This window comes from Gopherus evgoodei, chromosome 11, assembly GCF_007399415.2.
Source record: "Gopherus evgoodei ecotype Sinaloan lineage chromosome 11, rGopEvg1_v1.p, whole genome shotgun sequence".
In the NCBI taxonomy this organism is placed as follows: domain Eukaryota; kingdom Metazoa; phylum Chordata; order Testudines; family Testudinidae; genus Gopherus; species Gopherus evgoodei.
The window spans coordinates 7,983,857-8,010,918 of record NC_044332.1 but is presented as its reverse complement, the minus strand read 5'-3'; the positions used below and the strand labels follow the sequence as shown (position 1 = coordinate 8,010,918).

Below are 27,062 nucleotides of genomic sequence, written 5' to 3'. Positions count from 1 at the left end.
CGTTGGATCTGTGGAGCACGGCTTTGCTGATCTCCACATCCCTAGCTACTCGTAGTTCTTTGCTGTTACTGTGTGTATAGTTCGAGTTCTTGTAGTTATAGTTAGTGTATATAGTTTAAGGGGGATCGGGAATTAGCCCCTTTCCTCCATCCTGGTGCCGGCCCATGCCCAAGGTACTGGGATTCAAACCGTGCTTGGCGTGCCAAAAGCCGATGCCAATAGGGGATCCCCATGACTCCTGCCTGAAGTGCCTAGGGGAATCCCACCTTGCTGATACGTGCCGCATCTGCAAGTCATTTAAACCAAGGATGAGGAAAGAGTGGGACTTTCAATTGAAACAGCTCCTCATGAAGTCGGCACTTAGTCCTGCAGAGTCCGCACCGAGCACCCAACAGACTGCTTCAGTAAGGAGCCCCCCTTCGGCCCCGGACTGCTCCGGTACCAAGAAGCAGTCCCAGCACCGACCCTTACCAGCACCGACATCTGCTTGGCACCACTCCCTGTCCCCGAGACATGGGAAGCAACATAGTGCTTCAACTTCTGCTCCACGGAAGGAGCGCTCTTCCAAGATGGTTCGCCCAGCACCATCATCTACCGCGGCACCGTCGACTGTGGCACCACTGATTGCACCTCCGCCAAGCTCAACACCATTGATTCTGGTCTCACAGGGGCTGTCGAGTCCGATGCCTGACAGCTCCCCGGCTCATGCTGTGGCTGAGCTTGCCCTTCTTTCTACACCGGAGACCTTCTCCACGGCAAGGGAGCTCATCGCAATGATGGAGTCAACACGACCTCAAGCCCCGGCACCGCTGGTGCGGGTCATACAATCCATCGGCAAGCCGGCCATGGTAAGGCCTCCTTCCGTTGGTGCACCAGAGAGACATCGTTCAAGATCCCAGTCTCACAGATGCTCTCAATCAAACCGCTCCCGCTCCTGGCACCGCTCGCAATCCCGGCACCTCTCTCCATCGCGGTACTGGTCGCACTTGCAGCACCGTTCGACATCTCGTTCACCGGACAGATACTCCTGGTATTGATCCGGCTCACGGCACCGATCTCGGCACCGTGTATCCCACAGTCGCTCCAGACGAAGGGACTCGAGATCTCACTCAACCTCCCAGCACCGATACAGTAGAAAGTCCCGGTCTCGCTCACGGTTCCGTTATAGCTCCCAGTACCACTCCCTGGCACCGTCCCGGGCCTGAGCATCGAGAACAGTGACGCTCTCCCAGGGTCTATCGGCACTGCCGTAGCCTTCCAGACACACATCGGTGTCATCGCAGGCTGGTACCGCATCCTATCTTCAGGAGCGTGACTCTGATGTCCCCTGCCATATATTCCCGGAGAGACAGAGCCACGAGCAAAGGCCTCATCACTGGTCCTTCTGGACACTGTGGGCATACCATCAAAGCCAAGGTGACCCTCAGTGGCTCTGTGGTCGGCCCCATCAGAACACCGGGTACTAGAAGTGACATTAAGCACCCGCCCCCCATGGGCACGTATGAGGCTCCAATTCCATCTGCAGTCACCGAGGTTCCACCGGATGCAGATGATGCCCCTCAAGTACAGGAGCCACCACAGGATCCTTTGGTCTTGGGCCTCTCCTCCTCCTCCTCGCCTGATGAGGTGGTGGCGGGGACATCCTCCTCAGGCCTTCTACCAATTGACCTCAGGGCCCATCAGGACCTTTTGAGGCTATCATAACCTAGTTCCAGATTTGGACCTTAGCGTCCAAAATATGGGGGTTAGCATGAAAACCTCCAAGCTTAGTTACCAGCTTGGATCTCATAAAACTGCCACCACCCAAAAAATTAGAGTGTTTTGGGGCACTCTGGTCCCCACAAAAACCTTCCCTGGGGACCCCAAGACCCAAATCCCTTGAGTCTCACAACAAAGGGAAATAAACCTTTTCCCTTCCCCCAGGTGTTCCTGGGGAGATACACAGAAGCAAACTCCGTGAATCTAAACAGAGGGAGTCCACCCTCTCTATTTCCAGTCCTGGAAACACAAGCACTTCCCTCTTCACCCAGAGGGAATGAAAAGTCAGGCTAGTAAATCTAACACACACAGATTTCCCCCTGACTTCTTCCTCCCACCAGTTCCCTGGTGAGCTGCAGACTCAATTCCCTGGAGTTCCCCACTAAAGAAAAACTCCAACAGGTCTTAAAAGAAAGCTTTATATAAAAAAGAAAGAAAACTACATAAAAATGGTCTCTCTGTATTAAGGTGACAAATACAGGGTTATTTGCTTAAAAGAATATTGAATAAACAGCCTTATTCAAAAGAATACAATTCAAAGCACTCCAGCAACTATAGACATGTAAATACAAAACAACAAACCATCTTTGTACTCACAACTTGGAAACAGAAGATTAGAAAGCAGGAAATAGAAAAAATCACTCCTCATACCCCAGAGAGTACAGGCAGAAGACCCCAGAACAAAGGACTCACACACAAAGTTCCCTCCACCCAGATTTGAAAAAGTCTTGTTTCCTGATTGGTCCTCTGGTCAGGTGTTTCAGATTACTTCTTTCCAGGTGAAAGAGACATTAACCCTTAGCTATCTGTTTATGACAGAGGCAAGTGGCTCAGAATATTAACTTGCAGGTGGAGAAGGTCCCTGAAATAGAGGACCTGGTCATGGACATCCTATTGGCTGATGCACCTACTAGAGTCGCTCTCCCGTTCATCCGCACCATACAGGCTAATGCTGACACCATTTGGCAATCCCCAGCTTCAATTCCACCTACAGCAAGTGGAGTAGAGAGGAAATATATGGTCCCCTCAAAGGGATATGAATATCTCTACACTCACCCACCTCTTTGCTCTCTAGTTGTCCAATCGGTGAATGAACGGGAGTGTCATGGCCAACAAGCCCCGGCTCCTAACTCAAAGGAGACTAGGCGAATGGACCTCTTAGGCCGCAAAATATACTTGGCTGGGGGCCTCCAACTTAGGGTGGTGAACCAAGAAGCCTTCCTAAGTAGGTATAACTTTAACACTTGGGTGTCCTTGGGGAAGTTTACAGAGCTTCTTCCTCAGGAGTCCTGTCAAGAAATCACAACCCTACTTGAGAAGGGTAAAAAGGTAGCAAGAACCTCCCTCCAGGCCTCTCTGGATGCAGTGGACTCTGCAGCCAGAACTCTGGCGTCAGGAGTGATGATGAGGCATATCTCCTGGCTCCAGGTATCAGGCCTTCCCCCTGAATTGCAACAAACTATTCAGGATTTACCCTTTGAAGGGCAGGGCCTTTTCTCAGACAAGACTGACCCCAGGTTGCAAAGTCTGAAGGACAATCGCATTCTAATGCGCTCTCTGGGTATGCACATGCCAGTGACCCAACGTAGGACCTTCCGGCCCCAGCTACACCGTCCTTATGCCCAGCCTAGGCTGCGTCAGGACATTACCAGAAGGCATGGCAGGGGGAATTGTCAGAGACAGTCTGGTCCTCAAGGAGCTCAAAATCAGGTGCCTCCTAAACTACCAGCGGGGCCCAAACAGAACTTTTGATGGGACGCCCGAGGACGGCCCACCAGTTACCCTACCAGATCCTTCTCCTCCCTTTTTCAACTGCCTCTGCCAATTCCTCCCTGCCTGGTCCCAGCTAACTTCAGATCATTGGGTCCTGTGCACAGTGGAAGGGGGATACCACCTCCAGTTTGCTTCAACCCCGCCTTCCCACCCTCCCTGCCCGTCCCTCTTCAGGGATCCCTCTCACGAGCAATTCCTCTTACAAGAGGTCCAGTTGCTCCTAGCCATGGGAGCCATAGAGTAGGTGCCAAAGGACTTGAGAGGCAAGGGGTTTTATTCCTGCTACTACTTAATCCCCAAGGCAAAGGGAGGTCTATGACCGATCCTAAACCTGTGAGAACTCAACAAATTCAGGATAAAGCTGAAGTTCCGCATGGTATCCCTGGGGACTATTATCCCGTCCCTGGGTTCAGGAGACTGATACGCTGCCCTTGATATGAAGGATGCCTATTTTCACATTGCAATTTATCCACCACACAGACGGTACCTCTGTTTTGTGGTCAACCACCAACACTTTCAGTTCTTCTTCGAGTGATTGCTCATATCCATTCCAGTTAGGTGTGCGCATGCCGCGTGCAGGTTCATCGGAAGATTTTTACCCTAGCAACACTTGGTGGGTCCGCTGGGGGCCCCCTGGAGTGGCGCCGCCATGGCGCCAGATATATACCCCTGCCGACCCAACCGCCCCTCAGTTCCTTCTTATTGCCCGTGTTGGTCGTTGGAACACTGGAGCACGGCTTAGCTGATCTCCACCTCTCTAGCTTCTCGTAGTTCTTTCATCGTTATTGTGTATATAGTTCATTTTTCTATATACAAGTGCCGCATCTGCAAGACCTTCAAGCCACGGCCAAAAAAGGAGCAGGACTTTCGTCTCAAACAGCTCCTGATGGAGACAGCTCTTACTCCTCCACCCTCGGCACCGAGTGCTGGACAGTCCACACCTGGGAGAAGTGCATCTTCAACACTGGAGTGCATCAACACCGCGAAGACCCCTTGGCACCAACTGTCGCCGGCCCAGAAGCCTGCCCGGCACCGCTCTCTCTCCCCGCAGGTCAAGAAGCACAAGACTCCTGCGAGTCCTGTGCCTACGTCGCAGTCAGAGCACCCGCCTAAGTCGGACTGCCCTGCACTGACAACTGCCACGGCACCGACAACTTCAGCGCCGTTGATTCTGGCCTCGCAAGAGCCGTTGAGTTTGGTGCCTGACAGCTCCCCGGCATGCGCCGTGGTTGAGCTTATTGTTCCCTCCACGCCGAAGACATTCTCTACGGCAAGGGAGCTAATTGTCCTGACAGAGCCTGCGCTGCCTCAACCCCCAGCACCACCGGTACGGGTTATCCAATCAATAGGCAAGCCTGCCCTGCTGAGATCATCCTCGGTCGGCACCGCTGAAAGGCACCTGTCATGATTGAGGTCCCGCCGGCGTTCTCGGTCCTGTCAGCGATCCCAGTCCCGACGCCGCTCGCAGTCCTGGTACCGCTCTCCATCTCGGTACCGGTCGTACTCGCGGCACCGTTCGAGATCCTGCTCGCTGACCTGATACTCTCGACACCGATCCAGCTCCCAGCACCGTTCACGGCACCGCACCTCTTGCAGCTGCTCTCGACGTCGAGCTTCGAGGTCCCAGTCGACCTCCCGGCACCGCTCTGGTCGCAGGTCCCGGTCTCATTCCCGGTACCAGTACGGCGCCCGGTACCATTCTCCGGTGCCACGTGGAGATGGATCAACCAGACACAGAGACCCTTCCCAAGTGGTTTCAGCTCCTCCGTGACAGTCTCGCCATACATCTGTATCATCACATGCGGACAGTGCTTCCTAGGCACAGGACCGTGATTCGGATACACACAGCTGAGTCTTCCAAGAGACCCACGGCCCAGACCAGGGACCTCATCAGTGGTCCTTCTGGACACCTTGGGCATATCACCCATAGGAAGCTTCCATCCACCACCGGTCCCTGATGTCCCTCATGATCAGGAGACCATACAGGACCCACTCGTCCCTGGTCTTTCGTCTTCCTCTTCCCCGGATGAAGCGGTAGCGGGGAACATCCTCATCGGGCCCACCTTCGATTGACCTCAGGGCACACCAGGACCTCCTGAAGCGTGTCGCCCTGAATATAAACCTGCAGGTGGAGGAGGTTGCAGAGGTTGAGGACCCGGTGGTAGATATATTGTCAGCGGATGCACCAACTCGAGTGACCTTACCGTTCATCCAATCAATTCAAGCTAAGGCAGATACCATCTGGCAATCCCCAGCATCTATTCCGCCCATGGCCAGAGGAGTTGAACGGAAGTACGTGTAAGCAGAGTCAGGATGAGCTCTACCCTGACATCTGATGGAAAGAATTTCAGAGAGTGTATTTGCATAGGCACACCTACCCCATCCCATGCTGCCGAGCTGTGGGACTGCTTTGTGACAGAAATGACTCAACCTCAGTTGAGTGGTACTTGCTAGACAAGGGGTATGGGTTCCAAAACCCAGTGAATTGAGAGAGGCTGGGGACAGGTATCTGTGCCTGGTGGTGCAGTCTCCTTGTGAAGCCAGAAGCACCAGTTCCACCTCCTCCTCTCTCCACTGTGGAATGTCAGAGTTGATTTTTTTATTCCCTCAAGAATCTAAATACAGGTTACTGAGCTGAACTCACTTTGGGCTAATGGTGCACTAGCACTGGAGCTCCCCTACTAAGAGCTGAGACCACTAAGAGTTGAAATCACTAAAGAGCTGAAATTACTGAGCTGAGAGCACTGAGTACTGTGCTAACTAGTGGGGGAGCCTGAAGCTATACTGTGGAACAGAGCAGCTGGCGGAGTGGAGCAGTTGTGGGGACGGCTGGAGCGGATCATGGGACAGCTGGTGGCAGCGGAGTGGCTGGCAGAGCGGAGTAGCTGTAGGACGGGTGGAGCGGCCCACAGAGCGAGTGGAGCCGAGCAGTTTGCAGGGAGAACTGGAGCAGCTCATGGAGCAGAGTAGCTGGTGGAGCGGAGCTGTTTCTGAGGACAGCTGGAGGAGCAGAGTGGAGCGGCTGGTAAAGCGGAGCAGTTCGTGGAGAAGGTGGAAGCAGAACCCACGGAGAGGCAGGGCAGTTGGCCCCAGACCACGTAAGGTGCCCCTTTCTACCCAGGCTGGGGGGAGGGACCTCTACAGATAAACTCTCGAACTCTGGGGTGGCATTGACCAGAGACTTTTGGGTTGTTGGACTTTGGGGTGATTGGACTTAAAACCCTAAGGGGAAAAAGGACAGTGCCAAACGTACTTGGAGGTGGGTTTTTGTTTATGGTTTGTGTTATAACCCTGTTTGTGGTGTTTCTCCAATGGGATGCCGCATTGATTCCTTCCTTTATTAAAAAGATTTTGCTACACTCAGACTCCGTGCTTGCGAGAGGGGAAGTATTGCCTCCTAGAGGCGCCCAGGGGGGTGTGGTATGTGAGTGTCCCAGGTCACTGGGTGGGGGTTCGAGCCGGTTATGCATTGTGTTACTGAAACGGAACCCCTGGATACTGAACCCGGCCCTTGTTGCTGCCAACTCAGAGGGGCAGAAGGGTTACATACGTGGTGCCCTCTAAGGGGTACGAGTACTTATACGTGCACTCTCCTCCCTGCTCACTGGTCGTACAGTCCGTAAATGAATGGGAGCGCCATGGCCAGCAAGCCCCTGCCCCAAAATCTAAGGAGGCTAGGCACATGGATTTGTTGGGCCGTAAAATCTACTCTGCAGGGGGCCTCCAACTCAGGGTGGCGAACCAGCAAGCCCTACTTAGCAGGTATAAAAACAACACCTGGGAGGCGGTAGGGAAATTCACAGAGCTGGTCCCGCAAGGCTCCTGCCAAGAATTTACAGCACTGTTGGAAGAAAGAAAGAAGGTGGCGAGAACTTCTCTCCAGGCCTCGCTGGACGCTGCCGATTCGGCAGTCAGAACTGTGGCCTCTGGAATCGCCATGAGGCGTATATCATGGCTTCAAGTGTCAGGCCTGCCACCTGAACTTCACCACACTATCCAAGACTTGCCATTCGATGGCCAGGGTCTATTCTCCGAGAAGACGGACCTAGGCTACAGAGTCTGAAAGATAATCGGGTGATTGTGCATTCACTCGGGATGCATACACCGCAGACTCAACGAAGATCCTTCCGCACCCAACATCAACGCCCTTACCCCCCGCCTAGACCAAGACAGGACTTTGGCAGGACGCGGGTCGAGGCAACTGCAGACGACAGTCTGGACCTCAAGGGGTTCAGAATAACGGTCCCTCCAAGCCAACAACGGGACCCAAACCGAACTTTTGAAGGTGTGCCCGAGAGCGGTGTACCAGTTGTCTCCCAGGATCCTTTTCAGTTTTACAACCACCTTTCCCCTTTCCTCCTTGCGTGGACCCAATTAACCTTGGATCGTTGGGTCCTACGCACGGTAGAATTTGGATACCACCTCCAGTTTATTTCACTCCTTCCCTCCCAACTCCCCTCATCGTCCCTCTTCAGGGACCCCTCTCACGAGCAATTCTTCTTGCAGGAGGTACGGATGCTCCTTGCCATGGGAGCTATAGAGGAGGCATCGAAGGACTTAAGGGGCAAGAGGTTCTATTCCCGCTATTTCCTAATCCCCAAGGCAAAAGGAGGCCTCAGGCCTATCGTAGACCTGTGAGGACTGAACAAGTTCATGAAAAAGTTGAAGTTCCGCATGGTATCCCTGGGGACCATCATCCTATCCTTGGATCCCGGAGACTGGTATGCCACCCTCGACATGAAGGACGCATATTTCCACATTGCCATTTACCCTCCGCACAGACGGTACCTCCGGTTTGTGGTCAACCATCAGCATTTTCAGTTTACGGTCCTTCCGCTTGGCCTCTCTACAGCCCCTCGGGTATCCACGAAGTGCATGGCTGTAGTCGCTGCCTCCCTCCGTCGTCGTCGAATACATATCTTCCCGTACCTCGACGATTGGCTCATTCGGGGGACCTCCGAGGCCCAAGTGACCAGTCATGAGGGCATCATCAAGGACCTCTTCATGCTACTAGGCCTGATGATCAACCTAGAGAAATCTACTCTAGTGCCCACACAAAGAATAGAGTTCATTGGGGCCATCCTGAACTTCAATTTCTCAAGGGCCAGTTTACCACGACCCCATTTTCAGGCAATAGTATCAATTATACAAAGCCTTCAAAACTTCCCGACAACTTCAGCTCGCACTTGTCTCGGCCTTCTCGGTCACATGGCTGCCTGCACATTTGTGACCAAGCACCCCAGACTACGTCTGCGTCCCTTTCAAACTTGGCTCGCCTCGGTTTACCTCCCAGGCAGGGACGCCATAGACATAGTAGTCACCATTCCCCCGAGCATCCTAGGCTCCCTCGACTGGTGACTGAGGCCCTCCCTGGTGTGTGCAGGACTGCTGTTCCATCCGCCACAGCCCTCCATGTCCCTGACGACAGACGCGTCATCTCTCGGCTGGGGTGCTCACCTTTGACATCTTCGCACTCAAGGCCTTTGGTCGTCTCAGGAGCTGGTGTTATACATAAATGTCCGAGAACTAAGAGCAGTCTGCCTGGCTTGCCAGGCGTTCCAGCACCGTCTACAGGGCCTTTGAGTCTCAGTGTTTACAGACAACACAACGGCCATGTACTACATAAACAAGCAGGGAGGGACACGATCCTCCCCCCTTTGTTGGGAGGCGATCCAACTATGGGACTTTTGCATAGCCCACTCGATAGACCTGGTAGCATCCTTTCTTCTTCGAGTGATTGCTCATATCCATTCCAGTTAGGTGTGTGTGTCGCGCGTGCACATTCGTCGGAAAACTTTTACCCTAGCAACTCAGTGGGCCGGCAGGTCACTCCCTAGAGTGGCGCCGTCATGGTGCTCGATATATACCCCTGCCGGCCCACCCGCTCCTCAGTTCCTTCTTACCGCCCGTGCGGTCGTTGGAACAGTGGAGCGCGGCTTAGCTGACCTCCCACTTCCCTAGCTACTCGTAGTTCTCATGTATATAGTTATGCAGTTATAATCCTTTTATATATATTTGTATAGTATACGTTTTTTCTTTGCTAAAATAGTTAGTTAGTAATAGTTAGCGGGGTCCAGGAAGTAGCCCCCTTCCCCGCACCTAGTGCGCAGCCCATGCACGGCCTACCGGGTTTTAAAATGGGCTCGGCCTGCCAGAAGCCAATGCCGACGGGAGATCCACATGACTCCTGTTTGAAGTGCCTCCAGGAATCACACTTGACAGCTAAGTGCCCCATTTGCAAGGCTTTTTAAGCCGAGAACAAAAAGGAGCGGGACTTTCACTTACCCCTCCACCCTTTGGCACCGAGTGATGATCAAGCGGCTGGCAGAAGAGCGGCCTCCTCAGCACCGGACCCCGCCGCGGTACCGGCCGTTGCCGGCATCGAAGTCGAATCGGCACCACTCCCTCCCTCCGAGGTCGAGAAAGCCTACAATTCCTGCTGGTGCCTGACCGGCCTCCCCGGCACTCGCCGTGGTGAGCCCCCTGCTCCTGCCTGCTTCCGTGCCACCTGCATCGCAGCCAGAGAGCTCGTCTAAGTCGGACCACCCAGCACTGACACCTGCAGAGGCACCGATGACGACAGCACCGTCGATTCCAGTCCCACAGGGCCATGAATCCAGTGCCTGACACGTCCCCGGCATGCGCCGTGGTAGAGCTTACTGTCATGCTGCTCTGTGCACAACTGCATCACAGCCAGAGAGTTCGTCTAAGTCGGATCGCCGGCACCGACACATGCTGAGGCACCGACGACATCAGCACCGTCGATTCCAGTCCACAAGGGCCGTCGAATCCAGTGCCTGACGGCTCCCCGGGACGCGCCGTGGTTGAGCTTACTGCTCCTGCTGCTTCGTGCCAACTGCACCGAGCCAGAGGATTTGTCTAAGTCGGATCGCCCGGCACGGACACCTGCTGAGGCACCGACGACGTCGGCACCGTCGATCCCGGTCCACAAGGGCCGTCGAATCCGGTGACTGACGGCTCCCTGGCATGCGCTGTGGTGAGCTTACTGCTCCTGCCTGCTTCCGTGCCAACTGCACCGCAGCCAGAGAGCTCGTCTAAGTCGGATCGCCCGGGCACCGACACCTAACGAGGCTCTGACGACCCTTGGTACCGTCGATCCCGGGTTACCACGAGGGCCATCGAATCCGGTGCCTGACAGCTCCCCAGTATGCACTGTGGTTGAGCCTGCTGTTCCCTCCACGGCCGGACGACATTACCAACGGCGAGGGATCTCATTGCCATGACAGAGTCGATGCTGCCTGACCCCGGCACCGCCGGTGCGGGTAATACAGTCTCTTCATATGACCGTCCTCTGTCGGCACAGCAGAGTGGCACCGTTCATGATCATGGTCCCGCAGACGCTCCAGGTCCCGTCGGCACACCCGACATGACTTGCAGTCCCGGAGCTGTTTTCCTCCTCGGTACTGGTCGCACTAGCCGCACCGGTCGATATCCCGTTCGCCGACCCGCTACTATCGGCACCGTTCCGACTCCCGGCACCACGACAGGTACCGTGACTCCTGTAGCCTCTCCCCGAGCCTCGAGATCTCGGTCGACCTCCCGGCACCGTTCTGGTTGCAGGTCTGGATCTCGTTCCAGGTACCGGTACGCCTCCCGGTGCCGGTCCCCGGTGCCGAGTTGGGCAAGGTCCGATAGAGTCAGAGACTCTGCCCATGCCTTTTTTAGTACCTCCATGGCCATCCAGACACGCATCTGTGTCATCCCACATGCGCAGATCTTATGCTCAGGACCACGATTCTGATACGCCCCCCGACAACCTGAGGTGGAGGAGGTCCCGGAGGTAGAGGACCCGGTATGGTGCCCTCTAAGGGGTACGACTACTCGTCTGTCCGTCCTCCTCTCTGCTCACTAGTCGTTCAGTCCGTTAAGGAGAGGGATTGGCATGGCCAGTGGGCGCCAGCCCCGAAACCGAAGGAGGCTCAGCGAATGAACCTACTTGGCCGCCAGGAGTACTCTGCAGAGGCCCTGCAACTCTGGGTAGCAAAGCAACAAGCCTTGCTTAGCTGCTATAATTATAGCACCTGGGTGACGGTAGTTTAGTTTATGGAGTTTCTCCCTCAAAACTCCCGCCAAGAGTTTGCTGCCGTCTTGAAGGACGGGGGGAAAAAGGTACCCAGAGCGTCCCTCTAGGCCTCATTGGATGCAGCAGACTCAGCAGCCAGGACTCTGGCCTTTGGTGTTGCCATGAGGTGCATCTCATGGCTTCAGGTTTCAAACCTCCGGCCGGAGCTGCAGTATGCCATTCAGGACTTACCCTTTGTTGGTAGAGGCCTCTTCGCGGCAAAGACAGCCCCAGGCTGCGAAGCCTGATGGACAATAGGGTGCTAATGCGCTCTCTCAGCATGCATATGCCAGTGACCAAACGCAGGCCTTTCTGTCCCCAGCCGCCATACTCTGTGCCTAGCCAGAGACAGGACTTTGGCAAACGGCGAGGCCAAGGTGGTCGCAGACAAACGTCAGGACCCCTAAAGAACCAAGGTCAAGGTCCCTCGCAATTACCACTGGGACCAAAGACGAACCTTCCAAGGTGCACCTGAGGGCGGTGTACCAGTCACAGGCCGGGATCCCAATCCCGCTTTCTCCTGGTGTGGCCCCAGTTAATTTCAGATCGCTGGGTCCTGCGCACGGTGGAGCATGGGTATCACCTCTAATTTGTTCCAAACCTGTCCCCCTTCAGGGACCCCTCTCACGAGCAATTCCTCGTACAAGAGGTGCAGATGCCGATGGATGAAAGGGGTAAGGGGGTTTACTCCTGTTATGCCCTAGTCCCCCCTCGAACGGAGGTCTCAGACCTTCCTAATCCTGCGCGGACTCAACCAGTTTAGGATAAGGTTGAAGTTTCGCATAGTATCCCTGGGAACCGTTATCCATCCTTGGAGACTGGGGATGCTATGCCGCCCTCGATATGAAGGACGCATACTTTCACATCGCTATCTTCCCTCCGCACAGGAGATACCTCTGCTTTTTAGCCAACCATCGTACCTCTGGTTACGGTCCTGCTGTTTGGCCTTTCTACAGCCCCACAAGATATTGTCCAAGTGTATGGCCCATAGTCGCCGCGTACCTTTGCTAATGTCGGATATGCGTTTTTCCATATCTGGATGATTCGCTTATCCGAGGAGACTCCGAGACACAAACCACTCAGCACTGTGGGCATCGTCACGGCTAGGGGCTATCCTGGTCTCCGACCTAGCTGGAGCCTGCTTACCAGCAGCCGCGGTTTCAGGCGATGGCAACAATCATCCGAGGTCTGCAGACTTTCCCAATGACCTCGGCTCGCACTTGTCTCAGTCTCCTGGGTCCATGGCTGCCCGCAAGTTTGTAACCAAACACGCTAAGCTCCGCCTCCGTCCTCTCCAAGTCCGGCTCACCTCGGCGTACCGCCCGGACAGGGAGCCAATGGTCATGGTAGTCACCGTTCCCTTGAGCACCTTAGGCTCCCTAGAGTGGTGGCTAACTCCCTCCCTGGTGTGGGCAGGGATGCGGCTTCCATCTGCCCCAGCCCTCACTGCACCTGACGACGGACGCGTCATCCCTTGCTCGAGTGCTCATGGTCACCTCGAGCTTAAGGCCTTTGGTCCTTCTCGGGAGCTGGCATTCCACATCAATGCCCCAAAATGAGAGTAGTCCGTTTCTGGCGTGCCAGGGGTTCCAGCGGCAGCTGCGAGGCCGTGGTTATATCGGTGTTTACAGCCAACACAACGGCATGTGCTTCATAAATAACCAGGGAGGGACATGGTCCTCCCCCTTTTGTCAGGAGGCCATCCATCTCTGGGACTTTTGCATGGCCCACTCGATGGAGCTGGTGACGTCCTTTCTCCCAGGCATTCGGAACGCCTTGGCACTTTGACTCAGCAGGTCTTTCCTGTCTTACAAGTGGTCGCTCTGCCCCATGTGAGGAGTTCTGTTTTCCAGAAGTGGAGATTTTTCCTCACATAGACCTGTTCGCTCACCGTGAGAGCAGAAAATGCCAGATGTTCTGCTCCTTCCAAGGTCTCTCCTCGGGATCGATCTTGGACGCATTCCTGATGCTGTGGAAAGGCCAACTCCTTTATGCCTTCCCGCTGTTCCCGCTGGTTCATTAGGTCCTGCCCAAACTCTGCAGGGGCAGAGCGCGCATCATCATGATCACTCCAGCGTGGTCCAGGTAGCACTGATACACCACATTGCTCGGCCTGTCAATAACGAACCCAATTATCCTGCCACCCCACCCAGACCTCATCACTCAGGGCCATGACAGGCTTCGTCACCCGGACCTGCAGCTCTTCGCCTCACGGTGTGGCTGCTGCGTAACTGAGCCGGGGGTGGCAGGAGCCTTCCACCTGGTAACGTACCTGGCCGAGTGGAAGCATTTCTTCTACAGGTGCGATACACTCGATCTTGCTCCTACTGAGGTCTCGATCCCCTCTATATAGCCTGCTCTGGCATTCAGCGGCAGGACCTGGCGGTATCATCGCTGAGGGTACACTTGGCAGCCATCTCTACCTTCCAGCCAGGCTAAGGTGGGACGTTCCATGTTCTCACACTCTTTGGGTTCGAGGTCCCTCAAGGGCTTGGAGCGCTTGCACCCTCGGTGTGCGCCGCCCAGCCCCAAACCTGTGACCCTCAACCTAGTTTTAACCAGACTTATGTCTCCCCCATTCGAGCGTTCGCGACTGGCCCCTCTGCTATACCTGTCTTGGACAACAACTTTCTGTAGCTGTTACATTGGCCAGATGAGTCTCCGAGCTCAGAGCTCTTACGGTGGTTCCGCCGTACACTAGGTTTTCACAAGACAAGGTGCAGTTATGACCACACCCGGCTTTCCTCCCCTAAGGTGGTTTCAGCCTTTCATGTTACCCACAGCTCAACGCAATGGGTGCAACATTGCACTCCCTGGACGTCTGTAGAGCGCTCGCATGTATATTGCGATACAGAACCATTTCGTAAGCTGCCCCAGCTCTGTCATGGTAGCAGACCAAAGGGAAGGCTTGCTTGTTTTCCTCTCAGAGGATCTCATATTGGGTGATGGCGTACATCCGCACTTGTTATGATTTGGCTCATGTTTCCCCAAGCCACATCACCGTGCATTCTACCAGGGCTCAGGCTTCATCTGCCGCCTTGCTGACTCGTGTTCCTACCCACGAGATCTGTCGCGCAGCTCCATTGGTCCTCGGTCCATACCTTTGCTTCGCAGTATGCCCTGGTTAACAGTCACGAGATGCTGTAGCCTCTGGCTCAGCAGCTTTTCATTCTGCCACATTTCACTCTGACCCCACCGCCTACGTAAGGGCTTGGGATTCACCTAACTGGAATGGATATGAGCAATCACTCGAAGAAGAAAAGACGGTTACTCACCTTTGTAACTGTTGTTCTTCGAGATGTGTTGCTCATATCCATTCCACACCCCGCCCTCCTTCCCACTGTCGGAGAGTAGCCAGCAAGAAGGAATGAGGAGTGGGTGCGCCGGCAGGGCTATATATCGAGCACTGTGACGGCGCCACTCTAGGAGGCGACCTGCCGGCCCCACTGAGTTGCTAGGGGTAAAGTTTTCCGACGAATGTGCACGCGCAGCGCACACACCTAACTGAATGGATATGAGCAACACATCTCGAAGAACAACAGTTACAAAGGTGAGTAACCTTTTTTTTCTCCCAGGAGTTCGGAACACTCTGGCAGATCAACTCAGCAGATCCTTCCTGTTCAATGAGTGGTCGATTCGTCCGGACATTATCCATTCTGTTTTCCGGAAGTGGGATTTCCCCACATAGACCTCTTCGCTTCCTGCGAGAACAGGAAATGCCAGAGGTACTGCTCCTTCCAGGGGACGCTCCCCGGGCTCCCTCTCAGACGCATTTCTGATCCCGTGGAACAGGCACCCACTTTATGCCTTTCCACCATTTTCACTCATCAACAGAGTCCTACTCAAGCTTCACAGGGACAGCGCCCACCCGATCCTGATTGCTCCAGCGTGGCCGAGGCAGCGCTGGTACACCACGTTGTTCGACCTCTCAGTGGCAGACCCGATTCCCTTGCCACTCTGGCTGGACCTCATAACACAGGACTTCGACAGGCTTCACCATCCGGACCTGCAATCCCTTCATCTCACAGCATGGTCGCTGCGTGGTTGAGCCAGTCTGAGTTGCGTTGCTCTGCCTCGGTCCAGCAGGTGCTCTTGGGCAGTAGGAAGCCTTCCACTAGGATCACATATCTCGCCAAGTGGAAGCGTTTCTCCTGTTGGTGAGCTCAGTGTAGCTTAGTCCCCAGACAGGTGTCCGTTCCTACTGTCCTGGACTACCTTTGGTCCCTGAAAGAGCAGGGCCTAGCGGTCTCTTCCATAAAGGTGCATCTGGCAGCCATTTCCGCCTTCCCCCAGGGGAAAGTGGCCGATCAATCTTCTCTCACCCTATAGTTTCAAGGTTCCTTAAAGGATTGGAACGTTTGTATCCTCAAGTTAGACGCCTGACCCCTACCTGGGATCTAAACCTGGTGCTAGCCAAGCTTATGGGTGCTCCTTTCGAACCACTGGCTACCTGCTCGCTGCTGTACCTTTCCTGGAAGACAGCCTTCCTCATCGTTATACTCTGCGAGACGAGTATCTGAGCTTTGGGCTCTGACAGAGAACCCCCCGTACATGGTTTTCCATAAGGACAAGGTAGAGCTGCGACCACACCCCTCTTTCCTCCTAAGGTGGTGTCTGCCTTTCATGTCAGCCAAGACATCTTCCTCCCAGTCTTCTTCCCGAAGCCGCACCCATCGTTGTCCGGAACAACAGCTACACACCCTGGACGTCTACAGGGCTCTCGCCTTTTATATCGAGAGAACCAAACCCTTCCGAAGGTTACCTCAGCTCTTTGTAGCTGTCGCAGACTGGATGAAAGGCCTACGGTCTCTTCCCAACGGATTTATCTGGGTAACATCTGCATCCACACATGCAATGAATTGGCTCACGTTCCAGCTAGCCACCTCACCGCCCCTTTCTATCTCGGGCGCAAGCCTTCATCTGCTGCCTTCCCGGCCATGTCCCCAGCCAGGAAATATGTCGGGACAGCTACCTGGTCATCGATTCACACCTTTGCCGCACATTACGATTGGTTCAACAGTCCAGAGATGACTGCAGCATTTGGCTCAGCAGTTTTGCATTCTGCAACATCTTGCGTCCGACCCCACCGTCTAGTTAAGGCTTGGGAATCACCTAATGGAATCGATATGAGCAAGCACTCGAAGAAAAAAAGACGTTACTCACCTTTGTAACTGTTGTTCTTCAAAATGTTTGCTCATATCCATTCCAAACCTGCCCTCCGTAGGAGTAGCCGGCAAGAAGGAACTGAAGGGCTGTTGGGTCGGCAGGGATATATATACCAGCGCCAAACGGCGTCGCTCCAGGAGGCGCCCAGCCAACCCACTGAGCGTTGCTAGGGTAAAATCTTCCGACGAGCGTGCACGCGGCGTGCGCACACCTAATTGGAATGGATATGAGCAACACATCTCGAAGAACAACAGTTACAAAGGTGAGTAACCATCTTTTTTTAAGTGATTATAAGTGCTTTGCTTACAGATCAAAGCAGGTTACCTAAGAAATAAAACAAAAACACAATCTAAGCTTTATAAACTAGATAGGTTTTGAATCAAGCAGTGTCTCACCCTGTTAACTAGTACAAGCAGAATACAGCTTTTACATACACAGGCTGGAATTCTTCTGTCCCATGTGGGACCTCCTTTCCCAGTTCAGTCCTTGTTCCTAAGGTGTTTCCAGGTGTTCAGTTGCAAGGGGAGTGAGGCCAAGTGATTATGTCATTTCACTTGGGGGGAGGGATAGCTCAGTGGTTTGAGCATTGGTCTGTTAAGCCCAGGGTTGTAAGTTCAGTCATTGAGGGGGCCATTTAGGGAACTGGGGTAAAAATCTCTCTGGGGATTGGTCTTGCTTTGAGCAGGGGGTTGGACTAGATGACCTCCTGAGGTCCCTTGATAGTCTATGATTCCCCTCTTTTATAGCTTCTTACAGCTGGCTGGGAAGATCTTTACTCATGACAACGGGGGTCTGCTCCACTCTCCCCCTGCCCCTGGTCAAGCATCTTCCATTGCCCACGTGATCCCTCTGGAAAACCTCCATTGTAAACAATTCCTGAGATAGTCCCTGGTTGTGTAGATTCCCCTTAATAGGGCCATTAGTAGTGTAGCTTCTTCATTGCTGTACCTGAAAGGCTGGTTGTGGGTGTTCCCAGCCTCACAACATATTTCAGTAACACACAATAGCAAAACTTCATAGCTTCACATACAATGACAACACATACAACCAAACAGGATATTAGTGTTCAACAGATCAAGACCTTTAGAATGATACCTCACAAGACATACTTTGTACAAAACAGCCTAATTATATGACAGTGGTGAATATGGGGGTGCCAGGGTGTTCTTTTGGGACACAGAGGGTCAGGCAAAAAGCAATGGAGCAAAATCAGATCCATCTTGTCCTTTCCCACCAGAGAATATGAAGGATTTGGAGGTTCCTATTTATTCCCTTGCTCAGAAACCAAACCAAGTCCCTGAGGCAGATAAAACTCCCAATGACATTCTGAAGAAGGACTTATTCCTGTGAATGAGACAGCATTCATTGGGTTAGGTTCCAAAGGGATGTTCAGTGACTTGGAAGGTTGGAGAAGTGCTGTGTGGGAAAGCAACCTACTTAATGTCCTTAAGGACATTATTTCTGTATGTATTGGGTTCATTAATACTCTACAGGAGCTTCCCAGAGCCTTTCCCGAGTGGGAACTGTTTCCTTGGCCCATGAGATAATTCATTTTCCATGTAGTAGGCATGATGATGTATGGCTTCCCCTCAAAAATAATATACAAAGGGTTTTAAAGACACAGTGCTGTATTTCAAATGCCATGCCACATTTCGTTAGAACCAAAAAGGACCAGTTTTGTTTAGCTTGATATCACATTTAGGGTTAATGTCTTTGTAAGGCATTTTGAACAGGAGGGGTGAAAAGCCCCTACAAAAGAGTTAGTTAATTATGATGATGATGATGATGATGATAGTGACGGACAGCTCGGACGGATATCAGAACATACTCATGGCTGGAACCAATTGTAGGTTACTAGCTTTGATACCGTTCCTTGTAAAAATAGAAGTTTGATTTTTAGAAACATGTACATGACCCAAGTGAGGCCAGTCCTTACTGGCTGGATATTTACATCAAATCACTCGCTCAGAATTGCGGGCCATCCGATGAGCCTTGGAACTGAATATTCTCCCCCAGAAGTGAGCAAGGCGAATATGTCGACTCTGCCTTGATGAATTTGTCTTTCTTCATTTCAGGTAGTCAGCCGGCTGGGCCTGGATTCCTTGTCTCCTTTTAACCCCCAGGAGCGCATTATTGAGTATGGCACCTTGTCCATTTTCTTTGTCACTCTCCTTGTTTGTACCACGCACAATTGAGGGAGCCCGGGTTCCTGCTCATGAGTCTCTGAGAATAGCTGTTAACTCAATTTGCTGTTGCTCTGTCAGATCCCAAAGTAGCACAATCTTCCTGGGATGCCATTAGGAACTCATTTGTATGCCTACAGGGTTTAAAATGCTCCTGGTTGCCCAATGAAACGTTGATTTCAATAATATTTTTGATGGGAAAAAGTGGAAAAGAAACTCTTTGATTGTCTCATTTTGTTTCAATAATCCTGAAGTGTTTCATTTAGATAAGGTAAAAATGTTTTGGTTCAACTTTATCACTTTAATTTTGTTTTGACTTTAAGATTTTAATTAACTAGAAGGTATGTTATATTTAATACTTGACATATTTATATATAACATATATTAAAATAAAATGAAACACTGTCAAAATGACACATTTTTACCTTATCAAAACAAAACAACCTGATTTTATTGAACTGCAATTTTTCATTTCCCAAATCAAACTTTTTCAGAATTTTGAGTTCATGGGTAATTTCAAAATTTTGGCTTTTTGTTCCAATTCAGAACATTTTTATTTCAAATGTCAGAATTTCCCATGGAACAGAAATTCCCCAGTGACTGCCCAGTTCTAGTACTGGACAATGAACTACTGGTTTAAACAGCACCATCAGGAGCACCCAGTGATCAGTATATCAGGTTTAACATGCCACTGCATATCCAGCTGCACTCCCACCTGCGATCGCAGTGCGACATACCTGCTTCCCTTCACCATAGTATTAGCACCTTCCATATAAAATCATTAGCAAGAGCAAAGATCCTAGAGGACTTCTGGAGGTCTCTGCTTATTGTGGAAGGGCTGTTTTCAAGGGGAAGGGTTTGCAGTGTTTCCTAGAGCTGGTCAGACTCCGAAGGTCTGTTCTGTTAGCTGGATACCCTCTGCTAGGCTCCCTCCTGCCCTCTGCCCACCACTGGCCATTGCAGGCCGAGCCCAGCTGGTGGCTCTCCCCTGAGAAGAGCAGCATGGCCATTCCCTGTGGGGTTGGGGAGGATGCCCTGACAAGTGGCCGTGCCCAGTCCCTTCTCTGCCCCTTTAAAGAACAGCTCCTCTCATTTCATGGCACTGCTTGCCAGCTCCGGGATGCCTCTGCTCAGAGCAGTGGCGGGGATTTTTAAAGGGGAAGAGTTGGATTTTTGTCTGGATGGTTCATGCATTGCAGGAGAGAGGAGTGATCCCTCCTGTCAGAAAGTCCCCCACTAAGGCGGGGGTTCTCAACGTTTTTATTGGTGACTCTTTCACACAGAGTGCCTCTGAGTGTGACCCCCCCACCTCTATAAATTAAAAACACATTTTTATATATTTAGCATATTAAAATGCTGGAGGTGAAGCGGGGTTTGAGGTGGAGGCTGACAGTTCACAACCCCCCATGTAATACCCTCGTGACCCCTGAGGATCCCGACCCCTGGTCTGAGAACCTCTGCACTAAGGGCTCCCCCATGCAGGCTCTGGAATAAGCAGCTCTTTTTCAAGACAGGCTGCTGCTGGCTTCCATTTCCCAAACTGGGATGGAGTTTCTCTGGGCAGATACAGTCCCCAAAGGCCCAGTGAATTCAATGCGGCTCCTGGCTGTGATGGTCTAGGCCTGAGGGTGCCATGCGGGACCCGGTTCAGGTTTCTGGTAAAGGAATTATCGGGGGCATGCTGGGAAGAGCCGTCGGAGCATGGCTGGGGCTGCTCAGAGAGCCTGACTTCCCTGCATTTGCTTGACACTAGCGGCCTGGAGTGGGACAGAGCTGAGCTCATCCTGATTTGCTGTTGGCAGGTACCTGGTGCAGAGTGGTCAGGCAGATGGAGGTTTGGTGTCCAAGTCACTCCACACGTTGGTGCGTGCCGTTGGCGCAAGGTCAGCCGCTCCCGGGGGAGGATCAGTGTCTGCAGCAATGTCTGCTCTGGTAGGTTCTCCTGCGATACAGCAAGGAGACTGCTTAATGCAGACCAGAACTGGCTTGAGCCCCCATCCAGAAAACACACTGCCCCAGGTGACTCTAAGAGGCCATACCTCCCCTCTCGCAAGACCCGAGTCTTTCCCCTCGACACACATTTTCTTTTGTTATGCGGCGGGATCACAGCACTAATTTGGGAAAACCCAGCAACGATTTTTCCTCAGTTCCCTTCCTTGCAGTGTGAAAGTCCAATGGATGAATGCCCCTTTAACACACTGCTGCCCTTTCCCCTCCACTGCACCCCCTTCCAGCTAGTTGTCTGAGGTCAGCAAAATCCCAGAATTCTGGAGTGTGGTCACACGGGTTCATCTCCCGCCCCTCCCACCCCAGGAAGGGGGATTGAGTAAGGTGTCCGCTGCTGCTCACTTGCTGCCACTGTTGTCTCAGCTGCTTGCTGCCACCTTTGCCACTGTTCACCTCTGTGTCTGCTGCCTCTGCCCCTGCAGCTTGCCACTCGCTGCTCCCTCTAGCTGCCATGCCATATTCTGCAGTTCCATCACTTGGCCTGCTCCTTAGGGACTTCACCAGCTAGTGGGAAACCGCTCTGTGGCTGCAGCCCCTGTGTTGTCTTTCACCACAGCATGGTCCCCAGATTGGGTCAAAGGCTCAGCCCCTAACCCTGCTCATCAAGGATTTCAGCTCTTGTGATCATTTACAGTAGAACCTCAGAGTTCCAAACCCCTCAGGAATGGAGGTTATTCGTAAGTCTGAACAAAACGTTATGGGTGTTCTTTCAAAAGTTTACAACTGAATGTTGACTTAATACAGCTTTGAAACCTTACTATGTCGATGATAATGCTGCTTTCCCCTTATTTTTTTTAGTACTGTATTTTATATTTAAGCCAGCACTGTTCTGGCTTTTTTTTCTTGGCTCTAGTGCTGCCTAATTGTGTAGTGTCCAGTTCTAAAGGAGGTGGGTGTGGGGTGACTGATCAGTTCATCACTCCAGTGTTTATAACTCTGAGTTCTATTGTAAATAGAAACAAAGGGGTCCCAAGTGAGTCTGATCAGCTCCATCTTTAAACCTGCAGGGAGAATGAAATGACTGTCCAGAACTCGTTAAACAGAGTCTACACATCTAGACCAGAAACACCTGGTCCTACCCCCATCAGACTTAGCATGTGAGGGTTGACCCCTCCCCCCCCCAAGTAGGGCAAATTAAGTGCTGTTTTGCTGCCCTTTACTCATACAATAAGGAGAACAACATTTCATTACCCCGTGTCCAACACTAACGTGAATTTTAATCCAAATCAGCCAAAATCAATCACTTTGGCAAAGCAGCTCCATCTGCCAAGCACCTTGGCTAGAGTGGATGTGCCTGTGCAAATGTAGCCTGATCCTGAGGTCTTTTCCCCTAGTCCGTCACTAGATGGCAGCTCATTCAGGCCCTGGCGTTCATCGCCTTTGACAAATAATATCTTTGCATTTGGGTCAGTGTAGCCACCTGGCTGAGGTCACGAGGAAGCCCCACAAGCCAGGTGCATTTGACAAGCAGGCGCCTCCTTTCAGCAGCTGTCGGGCAGTGCAGAGTGCACTCTGGGCTGGTGGGCCTCTTGGCAATGGCATGTGGCAAATCAGCCTCCTTGGTGGCCCAGTGAAAGTGACATATGGTAACTGTTGGACTCACTCGCCTTTACTTCCCCTCTGCTTCTGGGATGGTCTCTCTGCTGGCTTCACATTCAGCTCTCTTCTGAGTAGCGCTTCCTGGTTGGTTCTGTAGTGCCCAAGTATCCCTCATCCTTCATGGAAGTGTCTCGCTGCACTCTCCCTGGGCAGGTTGGGGGCTCTTTGCCCAGTGGCGGGCATGGTGGCATGTGTGTCGAGGGAGGAATGGCAATGGCAATCCACTCGGGTTAATGTCTCTTGTGGCTGGAGGAGAGCATGCGCATGGAGCTTTTGCCATGTCTCCTTGCAGGGGGCAGCTCTGGGCTGCATGGTGGGGCTGATGTCCTACGGGAAGCGTCAGTTTGAGGCGCTGGAATTGGTCATGAGGAAGCTGATCCCTCCGTTCCATCAGGCCATGAATGAGCTGATCGTCATGGTGGATACGGACTCTCTTGCCTTCAGCAGTTACATGGTGAGTGAGGTTTGTAAGAACTGCACAAGCTGCACGTCTCTCCATTTCTCACCCCTTTGTATCTGTGGATTGCTCGCAAACCTGCTGTCTCTGGTCATTCCCACAATGCGTAATGCTAAGCACTGATGCTCTGGGTAAAGCTAAGAAGGCATTCTGGGACTCTCTGCAAAATTTTGGCTGCCTTGATAGTTGCCTGTGGTAAATTTCCTACTTAGCCCTGCTTAGGTGGAGGGCTGAGCTTGCCAATGTCTCCTGTGCATAGACACGATGACAGGTAGAGAGGACCAGATCCTCAGCTCATGTGAATCCCTGCAGCTCCATCGAGATCAGTGAGCCTGGGCAGATTTCAATTAGCTGAGGCCCTGGCCCTGAATTCTGAAATTAAACAATGCGATAAGTCAGAGTTCAGGAAAGGTTAATTGTATCTAACTAAGAACAGCCACAAAGCCAAATTAATATAATAAACCGAATCCATCCGGATGATATTCCAGTGACCTTACAGGATACATCAAAGGCGGATCCTAAAATCTCTCTGGATTTAGCTGTCCTGTGTGTGCTGAGAGATCAGCTCCACGAATCAGGCTGTGAGGAGAGAGGCAAGCAAAGACCCCTCCTGCACAGCGATCCGTACAGGGCATACCAGGGTGCTGCTGTGTAACAAGAAGAGACTCACGACAGAACGACTGAGCACAAGCCAGTTGAATGGAAGGGTGACATGGGCTGGGACAAGGGGCAGAGAAAGCACCGCACAACATTTAAGCCTGTCCCTTACAGATCCACAGTCTGTTTGAGTGCCGGTGCCCAGGGCTGCTCCCGGGACCCTGCCCCTGCCTAGTTTTGCACTCTGGCTCCCACAGGGCAGCGTCCTCAGTGAAGGGTGACTGGCGTGTCCCTTCAGCCAGCAGTGTGATATAAACACACCGCCCTGATGGAAACATTCCCCCTTCGTGCAGACAGGCCCATGCTGGGGTCAGGCGGTAGGGAAGGGCGAAGGCTCAAGGAGCTGTACTTTAGCTGGAATAGTTCTTCCACCTTCAGCATCCTCGGGCTGAGGCCTGTTTGTTTGTTTCTCAACAGGATGCAATGAAGCTGCCTAAGAACACGCCAGAAGAGAGAGAAAAGTTTGTATTGTGTGAAGAACTGAAACACTAACACTGGGGTTGATCCCCTGGGGTAGCCCATGAAATCACTGGAATGAGCTGAAGGCCAGTGGCCTGACCCAGAGTTACTGAAGTCAAAGGACGGGCTCTCATTGGCTTCAGTGAGCGATGGCTCAGGCCTAACTGTGTGTATGTGAGAGAGAGAGAGAGAGAGAGAGCAGATCCTCACACTATACTGCAAAGCTAAAGTTTGGTTTTCCTCAGGCTTCTTGTGGGAGCAGCAGGCTCAGTGAATTGCCCTGAATGGTGGGCGTTGGGTGGATTTTTTTGGACATTTGTCCTACTTTCAATGTTTGTGAATCATTCTTTGTGTGTGCCCTATATGTTTTGGAAAGGCATATTGTTAACTCAGCACAGGGTGGATCATTTTTGGATGAGCAAATAGAACCTAAACCCAGCGTGTTTGCACGGTGGTTTGCCCAGCCCAGTGTCCATGGTGTGATATCACTCCTTCCCACAGTGGTTTCCTTGCTTGCCTTTTGCAGTCGGGTCGACAGTATGTCTTGCCTTTCGCAGGCGCACAGCTGCTATGCAGCAGGGGCTGAAGAAGGCTGTAGGTGTCCCCTTCTCGCTGGCGGAGAAAGTGAACGCCTTGTGGCCTATGTTAAAAGAGATGGCTCAGTACGGGAACCTCGCCTGCAAATCAGATCTCCAGGTACTGGCCTAGGCACTGGCAGCGGGCTCAGACTCTCTGGCAGTTCTTTAAGAAGTTTGACCCAGCTGAAGTGCAGAATGGAAGAAATCTGCCTTTGAGCACTGGGAGGTCCAGATTCTCATTTATGTTGTTAGGAAGCAAAAGGTCTGTTGATCGCAGGTACTTGTATGACTTCCCTCACCAGATTGTCTGAGCAATTATGATCTGTAATGCAACCCTCACCTCTCCCCTGGAAGGTTTACCACCATGGTACAGGTGGGGAACTCAGGTCTAGAGAGACTAGGTGACCTGCCCAAGAAATCTGTGGCTGAGCAGGGAACTAAGTCTAGGTCTCCCAAGTCCCAGGAAAGTGCTGTGATCACTGGGCCATCCATTTCTCTGCCCAAACAGTGCAAAAATCCTGGTGGTGGCTGTAACTTTTCTGACTTGCCATAGAAATGCAGTGCCCCAAAGTCTGACCCACATACCCTGCTGTGTTGTACCAGCAAGGTCCAGTGGACAGGCTGCCAGAATGACAGGTGGAAGAGCTACCAGGGACTCATTGTGTGAGTTAATAATTGGAAATATACCTATCTCCTAGAACTGGAAGGGACCTTGAAAGATCATCAAGTCCAGGCCCCTGCCTTCACTAGCAGGACCAAGTACTGATTTTTGCCCCAGATCCCTAAGTGGCCCTCTCAAGTATTGAGCTTACAACCCTGGGTTTAGCAAGCCAATGCGCAAACCACTGAGCTATGCAAGTTTGGGCAATCATTTCAGCCAACAAGTTCAAAGTTACACACTGATTTTAGCTGCCTAAATTTTTGGCAGGTTCTGATGGCCAGAACCAGTGACACCTTTAGAAAATGTTGACCGCAGCGCTCTTTGCCTCAGTTTCCCCATCTGTTGGTCTGAGTATCAGTATCTGGACACGATCCACTTCCTGGGCCAGGGCGTTGTGGGTAAATCAGCCTCAGGCTGTTGAGGTTGGAGGAGCTGTGCCAATGTACAGCAAGGAAGGGGCAGCCTGGCATACGTAAGCTATACAGGTAGCTCCGCACACATGCCTTTAACACTTGCATTCAGGTGGCAGCTAAAGCACTGGAAGCAGGAGTGTTCGGTGCCTATTTCAATGTGGTGACTAACCTGAAAGATGTAACGGATGAAGCCTTCAAGAAGGAGGTAGGTCGCCCCTCCAGTCATCCCCCGGGCTCTGTCTGCAGGTATAGGCTCTGGGATGGGGCCAGGAATGAGGGGTTCAGGGAGCAAGAGGGGACTCTGGGCTGGGGCAGGGGGTTGGAATGCGGGTGTGTGTGCGGGCTCCAAGCTGAGGCAGGGGGTTGGGGTGTGGGGAGGGGGTTTGGGCTCTTGGCTGTGGGGGTGCAGGCTCCAGGGTGGGGCCAGAAATGAGGGGTTCAGGGTGCAAGAGAGGACTCTGGGCTGGGGCAGGGGGTTGGAGTGCAGGGGTGAGGGCTCCAGTCGTGGGTGAGGGCTCTGGAGTAGGGGCAGGATCTGGAGTGCAGGAGGGGGCTCAGGGCTGAGGCAGGGAGTTGGGGTGCAGGAGAGGGTGTAGGCTCCGGGCAGCACTTACCTCAGGCGGTTCCCAGGAAGCTGCCAACATCTCCTTCCGGCTCCTAAGTGGAGGTGCGATCACATGGCTCTGTACACTGCACACGCCTTCAGGCACTGTCCCCTCAGCTCCCATTGGACATGGTTCGTGGCCAATGGGAGCAGCTGAGCTGGTCCTGGGATGGGGGCAGCACACAGAGACCCCGGGGCTGTCCCTCCATCTAGGAGCCAGGGGGAGATGCTGGCAGCTTCCTGGGAGTCGTACAGACCCAGGTAGGGAGTCTGCCTTAGCCCTACTGTGCCAACTGGACTTTTAACAGTCAATGGTGCTGACCGGAGCCACCGGGATCCTTTTTCGAACAGGTGTTCCAGTCGAAAATCAGACACCTGGCAACCCTACGCGTGACTGACGTCACTGCTGAGCTTGTCCTGAAGCACAAACCATTAACTGCCAGGGAAACCTGCTGGGAGAGGGTGCTGGCCCATTCAGCTGTTACAATGGTTTGGATGGGAAGCTCCCCTTTGTCCGGTGGGCTCTCACTCCTCAGGCTGGGAGCGTGGGGCAGGCTCTGGAAATGTCGCTCACCTTGTGCCACATCCACACCTGAGAAGGGACCCCACATGGGATGAGGGCTATACACAGTGTAAGAGGGGGGGCCCCCGGGATGGGGACTGG

At 52.7% G+C, this 27,062-nt stretch overlaps 1 protein-coding gene across 2 annotated transcripts in view; it reads left to right on the top strand.

The window, feature by feature from the left end:
* The window catches only part of FTCD (formimidoyltransferase cyclodeaminase), a 63,810-nt gene that overhangs the window by 36,567 nt on the left and 181 nt on the right, over positions 1–27,062 (top strand). The window contains exons 8-13 of one of the 2 annotated variants that reach the window (XM_030580492.1): positions 18,856–18,917; positions 20,766–20,895; positions 22,862–23,023; positions 24,101–24,144; positions 24,700–24,838; positions 25,904–25,999. In XM_030580492.1, the coding sequence (XP_030436352.1) occupies positions 18,856–18,917; positions 20,766–20,895; positions 22,862–23,023; positions 24,101–24,144; positions 24,700–24,838; positions 25,904–25,999 (633 nt within the window). The remainder of the gene's footprint in view (positions 1–18,855; positions 18,918–20,765; positions 20,896–22,861; positions 23,024–24,100; positions 24,145–24,699; positions 24,839–25,903; positions 26,000–27,062) is intronic. The other variant, XM_030580493.1, reaches the window with a different exon arrangement.